Source organism: Trachemys scripta, chromosome 11 (assembly GCF_013100865.1).
Source record: "Trachemys scripta elegans isolate TJP31775 chromosome 11, CAS_Tse_1.0, whole genome shotgun sequence".
In the NCBI taxonomy this organism is placed as follows: Eukaryota; Metazoa; Chordata; order Testudines; family Emydidae; genus Trachemys; species Trachemys scripta.
In genome coordinates, this window is record NC_048308.1 from 57,664,132 (window position 1) to 57,673,464 (window position 9,333).

The 9,333-nt window shown below is 40.4% G+C and overlaps 1 protein-coding gene across 3 annotated transcripts in view; it reads left to right on the forward strand.

The window, feature by feature from the left end:
- CARF (calcium responsive transcription factor) overlaps nt 1-5,791 on the forward strand; it is a 51,418-nt gene extending 45,627 nt beyond the window's left edge. For all 3 annotated transcript variants that reach the window (XM_034785947.1, XM_034785948.1, XM_034785949.1), the window contains one exon: nt 1,901-5,791. In XM_034785947.1, the coding sequence (XP_034641838.1) occupies nt 1,901-2,019 (119 nt within the window). In that variant the 3' untranslated portion in view covers nt 2,020-5,791. The remainder of the gene's footprint in view (nt 1-1,900) is intronic.
- The last annotated feature ends 3,542 nt before the right edge of the window (nt 5,792-9,333 follow it).

Below are 9,333 nucleotides of genomic sequence, written 5' to 3' on the forward strand. Positions count from 1 at the left end.
GGACTGAAGCAGTCTTGTCTTCCTGACTCTACAGATAGCCAGAAAAGATAACTACAAATAGGCCCATTTTTCTCAGTGTCTGAGAATTCTGAAATGTGACTTCTGAGCAGTTTAGCAGGAATATCCAGCTAATAATGTGCTTATCCTACAATCCCAAATTGCCTCCCATATCTTTGCAAGTGTCCAAAGTCACAACTCTCTCTTAACCATCTGCCAAGCCCCCTCCAGCTTCCTCACTGACAACTTTTTAAGTGCACTTATGTTTTCTCAGTACTAAATCCTGCAATACTTTGAAAATTCAAAATGTAGGGAAAGCATTAAATATACTGAAATTAACATCAAAATTAGGCAAGGGGACATTTACTAATTGTATCATCTATTTCTAATTTAAATCAACAAAATGTCAATGTTTAAATGTATCTAAAATTGCCCTGGACTTTCAGTCTGTTGCACTGAAATGTTGTTTTTGAAGCTATTCCAAATTCTTATAATTGACCTTGACTGTTGTCCTCAAAAAATTCTGTTTTTATTGTTGGTATAAGGATTCCAGAGAGGTAATCAAAAATGTCTCTTCTGTCATTCTTTGTGGCCTTTCAAGCTAGATGGTGCTGTCTCTCTAAAATACATAAAAGCAAAACATTGGTGCAAAGTTGTGTGAATTTTTAAAGAAATATTTTATACAAAACAGAAAAAGAACAAAAGGGAGTAAAGTTATAGAAACAAGACAATTTAACAACAAAATGTAGTTCTTTTATATTTTCCTGGCGGCCTCTCCACATCCCTGGAGGGTACCTCATTTTATTTGTGCTGTACACCCCCATCACTTCATAGTCACCATCCTTCTTGGCCTGGAAAGTGTGTGGGACTCCTTTCAACACAGAATAGTGCCACTCATTAATTGTCGGGAGGAGATGTTTCTAAACAACAACAGATACTTCGCCTTCTTAAGGGGCCAAGTAATCCTGTTGGAGAATCCTGGAGAGTGAGAAGCCAGGAAACAATCTAGAGCTAGATCCAGAATTTTCCCCAATTAGTTCAGTGCTATTGGGCAGGCCCAAACTGAGATCATTTACAGGAACAAATCAACTTTTTTGTGCTGGACTTTGTGGATTCTGAGATACTGGTCCCAGATACACATTTAGGACAAGTCAGTTAAAATCATTCCTTACAATCCAGCTTCTCTCTCTTATCTGACTGGTAGTTATATACTAGAATAGCTTGGCTGATGAAAATATGTAACCTGTCCAGCGTGGTCATTTCTGTCCAGTATGGTCTTTTCTATGTACTGGGGATGCAGTTCTAAGCTCTTATTTAAAACAACTTTTCTATTGTAATCTGTCTCTTTCATACCTACAGTTGTTCATTGACACCCTCTTCCCCAAAAGTACTTGTTTAAGATGACAAGTTTGTGTATTTAAGTGGACAGACCAAATTCAGTCTTGGTGTACTTGCATACAGCTTTCACGTCGTCAGTAGGATAGTACTTACTTACATCACGGCTGAATTTGGCTCAGTATATTTATAAGAAACACCTAAGATTCATTCCTGAAGAATGGACTCCTCATATTGTTAAAAAAAAGAACTCCTTAGAGAAAGTACCTTTATAGATTCTAGTCCATTTATTCTTTTTCGTGCATAAAAATATTTCAGATTTTTCTTCAGAAGTTTATTATTTCAGCAAATTCAATTCTGCTTGCTTCATCTTTTAACACAGCAAGTGTATGACTTTGTTAAACTACAGAAAAGCTGATCTCTCAAATGCCCCATGTGCTAGCCTAAATCGTCATGTTTTCTGAAGCTACAGTCATTTTTTGCTTCTAATTGTATACAGTTCTTAAGAGCAAAGTGTTATCGATGGAGTTTTGACCTTAATGTTTTGTTTTGTGTTTTGCTTTTAAAGTTGAAGAAAATCCAGAGGGTACCATTTGTGTGGGCCAAGTTAAACAAGAACCCAGAGAACAAGCATTGTCTGTGGAGGCAGATAGAATCAGAGACTGCCAGAACTCTGCCACTATTTAAATCCATGAAGGCATTAAGGATTTGCAACTCAGAGGACTCTAAATGTCTTGGGAAAGAAGGCGGATATTCTCCAAACAATGCCATTCTTCAAAATAGCATTGGGACAGTCAGTATACGCACCATACGCTAGTTCTGACAGACAGCTGCTTTGATTTATAGCTGATACGGTTCACTGCCAATTCCAGGTCATTCAGTTCCCATGTGGAACACCTCCTCCTTCTTCCCTTCCAAGTTTTGAGTAATTCAGATACTATCCAGATGGTCTATTTTGCGCAGTATTTCAATAGGTCTTCCAAAATTAAATCCCTAAGTTTTATAATATGAATCAGAATGCTACTCTCACTAATCTCTTTGAAACCCTCACCTATCCTGGTACTCTGAAGACAACGGAATCTGCCCTTAAATGCATCAACAATGGCAGTCATTTTGAGAGCAAAATAAAGTCTTTGGAAATCAAGATGCAGAACTTTAAAAGTGCCAAGGGCAATGGATGCATGAAAAATGTGGACTGCATCTGATAGGAATGTTAGTGATGGAAAGGTGAAAATAAAACTAGGTGATGAACAGGAGTAGATGGATTGCAAAGTAGAAGAGGATTGTTTTGATGCATTTAACATTCTGGCTTTATCATGGGGTTTACTTTCTCAACCTGCAATCTTTATTCTGAAAGGGCAGTTGGTCATAATGACTAAAAGCAGCAGTTGCATCTCCAGTGGAAAGATTGGTGGTAGTGTTTTAGCTTACTTCCCGCTTTGTGCACTTATCGTTTACATTCAGATAGGCATATGATTTAATATGCTGATGGTCATGGCGTAGGTATTAGTGATACCATGATTAAAAACAATATTCCAAATCTGTAAGCCATCTGCTGTGCTGAGATAAGCAGTAGAAAAACAAACAATATACAGAAGAGCTGTCTTTGTGGTGGTCAGAAAATAAATGGGTCTCAAGTTTTGCCTAAGACAGCTGTTAGGACTGAACAAGGGTCTATGTTGTTTCTTGTCAGTTGCGTTTCAGGAGCTAATTGAATTAATGCCAGAGGAATATTTTTTTCCTGCATCGTCAAAGTCAAGTCCGTAACAAGCAGCAAGAACTGAGTTATATTTTATGTGCCAGGCAGAATTCGTAATGAATGACTCATACTTAAAAATATTTTAAAATCAGTTTTAAGCAATAAAGGAAATAAAACTGATACAACATAACTACCAAATTAAATAACAGTTGGTTTGCTTCAGATGTTGTTTATAGCAGCCTTCAGAACCATTATAGGTTCAGCTCTACAAGCATATCCATTATTAACCACTATTTCCAGGGACTGATAACTCAGCCATAACAAGTCACTCTTGTTTATATAACTCGCAAGATCAGTTTGGCGATGGTTTTACTTACAGATTTGCAAAGGAAAAAGGATTACAAGTATTATTTGTGCATATAAAGGATAAAAACGGTTCAGATTGATATTATTAATGTGCGTTCAAAGTATGCACAAACGTCTTTAAATATTAGAAATCTGAAATAATCTTGAATTCCTTACTTTTGTGCATTTAAAGCTAAAGATCCTTGAAATCTCCCATTGTGCTTAGGATCTCCAAATATCTTTACATGCTGCATCAGTTAAGGTCTTACCTCTAAAAATCTTTACTCCAGAGAGTATTGCTAATACTGTTAACGTTGTTAAAATCTAATTTTTGTGGTTTAAATTGGAACATTCCAACAGGGACTGCTCTTTTTAAGTAAGAGCCAACATTACTCCATGTGGGCAGTTATAGAATCTCCATTCGTGTGGAGTCTCATAGATTGCATTTAAACTCATTTATTTTGTGGTATGCCTTATACATTTCTGTGTAGGTAAATTCAATGATATTTTGCTGTGCATTTTATATTTCCGTTAAAATTGTGGCATCTCATCTAGAATGGATGTTTTGTCCTGCTTCATTTATAGCCCTGGAGTGCACAGCATACAGGATTATCTTTTTCTTTAAAATTCTGTCAACAGTATGTTAGAAGTTGATTCTTCCTCCCACTTAGCTACTGTTGAATATCATTTACCTTTTCCTGCTACTCTTACAGTTTCAGTTGGTACATTCCAGGATAAATTACCCTCCTCAGTATTCTGTGATATTGACATTGAAATCTTGATTCAGAACAGCAAATTAGTATTAAAAAATTACCAGTGACAGCTTTAAAAGAATTCTAGATTCCTGATTAATGTAAAAATCTAAGGCAAAATTTTTGCATTGATTAAATACCCATCAATTGTTGCTTATTTCCCCAGTGACAATGCTGAGGAATAACTATTCTTTTGCCAGTTACTATTCCTCCTAATATAACACATGATCTGATTCTACACTAAGCAGGAGAAAATTCAAAGGATATAGACTTTACTCTTGGTGAATACAGGCTGTTAAAGGAAACGGTCCTTTAGGTCATTTGGAATAGCAGACTAAGGAGTGACTTTTCTCAATCTAGCTTGAATTGCACAGTGCCCTGAAAAGAATCAAACCAGAAGTTTTTTGTCAAGAGGGTGCAGATAGAGATAAATTTAAAGGGGTCCCTTATGGAGTGAAAGAAATTGCATATAAATGTAAAAGTTTTAATCCCTGATTTTTGCCATCCCATATCTCCTGTTTTTTATTTATAGAACATTGTAAAATAACTGATTTTATTTTAAATATTTCTGTGGCTGATACTCAAATTGTAGTTTCAAAATTAACTTCAGATTCTTTAAATTCTAATTCTTTCCCCTCTAAATGTATACTCTGGTTATGTCACTGTTGTCTTTGGAGAGAGCATAGTCTTTCCTCTAACAAGTTATGTTTATGTTACTTGTGTTATGTTTCACACAGGCTGAAGTGATCTGGCCACATAGGCCCACTTGTACTCAAATTGGTATTTTGGTTCGCTAGGTTCCAATTGAAGGTTACAGATAAAAGGCCCGATTCTCCTCTCATGCACGTGTATAAACTACATTGATTTCATTGTAGTTACATCAGTGTTAAACTAGTGTGAATGAAAGATGAATCGAGCCTGGTGCTGTTCTGAGTATGTTGCATAGTCATTTAATTTGAGTTTACATGTAAAACTGTTAGAGATGAGCTCACAATAGGCATTAGAAACATTTCTAAAGTTAACTCTGGCGTGCTCAAAACACTTGTTTTGCAAGCCTCCTAATTCTGAGCTTCCACAGAGTTTTAAATGAACTAATTCTTCACCAATCTTTCCTCCTTACGTCAGTTGTTCACAAAGCGTGATTGGTCTGCTTCATAAGAAGGGCTGTGTGCATGCAAAAACTGTTGGTTAAAATGCAGAAAAATCACCTAAAAGACATGGGTCCATGGTTCTTATTCAAGGCTGGAAACCAGCAAGGTTGAAATGTCGTCTTTTCCTTTTTGTGCTGTCAAGACGCAAGCTTGATCGTGTGGTCTGAAGAATGTTTCAGTTTGTACAAAGTTTAAAGAGAGACAAATCTATATATATTGTAACTTAATGTATAGTGTTCTTTGGTGAAATGTAAACTTTTTTTTTTTTTTTTTTTTAAAGAAACAGCCTGTATTGTGTGATGATTGTCTTGGTTGTATTTTTTCCTACAGGTTGAGGTGCTGTTTGTGTTAATGCTGCTTATTTAAAATAATTGCTTTTGATACAGATATATTAATATTGACTCATGAAACTGTCCATAAATGCCGAAACTTTGAAAATGCTAAGCCTTATATATAAAAAAAAAACAAAAACAAAAAAACTAGAGTTAACTGGCCATTCTCAACATGATAAAAATTTTATTGTTTAAAAGGAAAATTTCCATGGACACTTTTTCCCAAACAAAAAATCTATAGAATTGTGTGTTTCCTAGCCAAAAACCCACACGTGCTTATACTGTATGTTTCCTCACTGCAATATGCAAAGGTTGAAAATGCCTAAATCCAAGTAAGTATCCACTTATTATTTTACAGCAACACAGGTGTACATATTGATATGTGCAGATGAAGTTCCTGCCCCATTGGGCTTGAAGTCTCAAGTTAGCTTTAAGACATACTAGCCTAGTTTGCCGCCGCCTCTGGAAAAACCCATAGGTGGGACAGATGTGTGTGTGTGAGAGAGAGAATCTCCACAAAAATTTAGATTTTTCCCCTTCCTCACGGTTCCTTCAGGGAACACAGTTTGCAACCAAACAGGCCAGCGAGGCCAACCCTAAGTCTCTGGGGTCAACAAGAGGCCAAAGTCATCTGTGCATAAGAGTTTTGCCTCTTCAGTCTGCTCCTGGTGGTCCACCTTTTTCCTGGCAGTGTGGCTTCATTGGAGCTGTGCTTACCAAGCTGACTTTCAGGGTAGGTTTGAGAGGGCTCAGCAGAGAAAACTGTACAGCCTCATACTGTATTTTCCTGGATTGAAGGGAGGGGGGGGGCAGCAAAGCTGAGTCCCAAAGCAAGGAATGTTTGGGCTCCTTGAGGAGGGGTCAGGAAAGTGCAACCTGTGGGAGATGGTAGGAGACACCACATGGAAGAGTATGAACGCTACTCTGGGAGGGTGGGTTTCCCTACAGAGGTGTATAGGTGTAGGGCGGTGTTCATGAGGAGAAAGGTGTTTGAGGGCTGGGGTCCCTGCAAAGGAACGAGCTGGGCTGGGGATGTTCTATCTGGTGGTGGAGGAGCCTCCATAGGGAGGAAGGTGCTGGGGCTGAGTTTTCCTCAGTAGGGTATTGATGTGGGCTGCATTGGGGTGTTTCCATGGGGTTCCTCAGTTCTGTAGCTGGATTCTAAACCTGTCACAAAGGCCTGACGTGGCTGCGGAATCTGTGGCCGTAGCAGGCAACGGCTGCTCTGGGGAGCTACAACCATGTACAAGATAAGAGATGCTTCAGTTCCCACAGACCTGCAGCTCTATTCCTGGTTTGGTCAGTACCAGGGATAGGTAAACTCCTGTCCCTAGACTGATAGCACCCCCATCCTGCAGTAGGGGAAAGAAAATCCCTGCTCAAAGCCTCTGACCCAGAAGAGAGGCTTCTCCCCTCAGCTTTACCAGGAAGCCATGCCTTGTTTCCTAGGCCTAATATCTCCTACTAGCCTATAGCTCCCTTTAAAAGCTCCCCACTCCTACAGCCTCAGCTCTCCCTATCCCAAATGCACACAATCTCCACCCAAGCCCTGCAGGTCTCTGTTCCTTCAACCTGTCCCTTTACCAGTGCCAAGACCACCAGTCACAGGCCCACCTACCCCAGTTCCCAGTCTGTTGCTGTTGGAATCTCCTGTCCACTGGGAGGGGTTGGTGGGTGCCCCTCTTGCCAGATCCTGGTAGGGTTGCCTCTGTGTGTGTCAATTTTTCTGTCCATTTTCTTTCCTGGTGTTTTCTCTCTCTCTCTCTCTCTCGTTTTTTCTTCCTTCCTTTATGGTTGGTGGGTTTTTTGCTCAACTTGTGTTTTTTTCCCCCCGTCTCAAGGATTCCCACTCCCCAACAAGGACCAGCACAGGCACATGGGGAATGGCAGGCAGCTAATTTGCATGGAGCTACTTGGTTTTACTCACAGCAACAAAACATCTTTTGTAGTTGGGGAGGAGGTGGGGCAGCAGTATGGATCTGCGTCTGATTCAAGCAGCTCTCTTCTCTGTCTCTGCTTCCTCTTCCACCCCATGCTGAGAATAGATTAAACTGATGTTCCTCTCAGTGGTCTGGATTGAGAAACTGCCCCGTCCCCTTATCTTTCATACCCTGCCAGCTCTTCATTACGCTTTGGGTGATAGCTGCCTGCCTACTTCCCCATCTACTGATAAACTGTGGCGCACTCCTGCCCTTACACCCATCCAACAAGCGATCTCTTCAGGAGACCAGGCAGTCTGTCCATTTCTCTATCATGTAGTGATGGAACCTGGTTGTAACTGGGGGTGCTGCTGCAACTGCACTGTCCTTTATAGGCTCTTTGCTAAGGAAACGTCATTTGCCCAGTCTAGACAAAGCTTTCTGAGCCCAGAATAAACTGCAACAAATATCCCATCAGAATTAATTATCTTCTTACAGCAGCACATGTTGAGATCTGATTAGTGAGCGTTAAAGGCATTGTTTAAAACAAGCTGCTTTATTATTTATTTGTAGGTGGTGAGCTGGATACGATTAACCAGCAAAGAAGAATGAAGGTATGATATATTCCCCTGCAGAAACCTCCATGTCTGTCGGCTTTTTTTCCGGCAATATAAACTGTTACTTCTGCTACTTTGAGTAAAATAGCTGACTTAGCCTCCAGCACCTTTCTCAGGCAGTATATTCACTTTAAATAAATCAACGGAGATGTGTTTTCCAAGGGCCCCTGACGGGGATGAACACAAACAGTAATGCTAACTCTCCAGAAAGATTAGCAGATATTTAATATTTAGGGCTATATCCTCATCTGCAGCAATGCAAAGGGGACTGAAAGCTGCCTTAAGGCAACAGCTGAGGGGTTCCCCCCGTGGCGGGGACTCTCAGCACGCATAGGAGCTGGCAGAGTTAGGAATACACTGGATCAGATCAGTGGTCCAGCTAATTTGGCAGACTACCACCAACAGTGGTCTGTACCAGATGCTTCAGAGGAAAGTGCAAGAATCCTTTAATAGGCAGTTATGGGATAACCTGCCCGCAGGGAAGGTTTCTTCCTAACCCCCCAATAGCCAAAAGGAAGTTTAAGCCATGAAGCAGGGGGGATGATATCCCTCCTAAGTTGAGAGCTTTGATTTTATTTAAAGAGAAGCCGTTGATCCAATACCTCCCCCATCCCAAGCCCTCACTATCTTTGCATCTAGGAACCATTGCTGCTTCTAGTTAGTTTTTAATATAAAAGTTTACACTAAATGTTTGGGTTTATGGGAGAGGTTGCCTAGCTTTCCAATCCAATTATGTTTAATGCAGTGAAGAGACACAGATACAGATATATTTGTTGTGAAGGCCAAGACTATAACTGGGTTCAAAAAAGAACTATGTAAGTTCATGGAGGATAGGTTAATCAATGGCTATTAGGATGGGCAGGGATGGTGTCCCTAGCCTGTGTTTGCCAGAAGGAATGGGCGACGGGATGAATCACTTGATGATTACCTTGCATTCCACGCCCGGCTCCACGCCAGCGAGCTGGGCTTCTTACCCATTTAAAGTTTGAGAATAGGTTGAGATCGTTTCGGCCCCAAGACCTCTAATCATTCACTTTACCAGATAATACTGCGGCCCTCCTACTCGTCGCGGCGTAGCCCCCGCGGCTCTCGTTGCCAGCGACGGTCGGGTATGGGCCCGACGCTCCAGCGCCATCCATTTTCAGGGCTAGTTGATTCAGCAGGTGAGTTGTTACACACTCCTTAG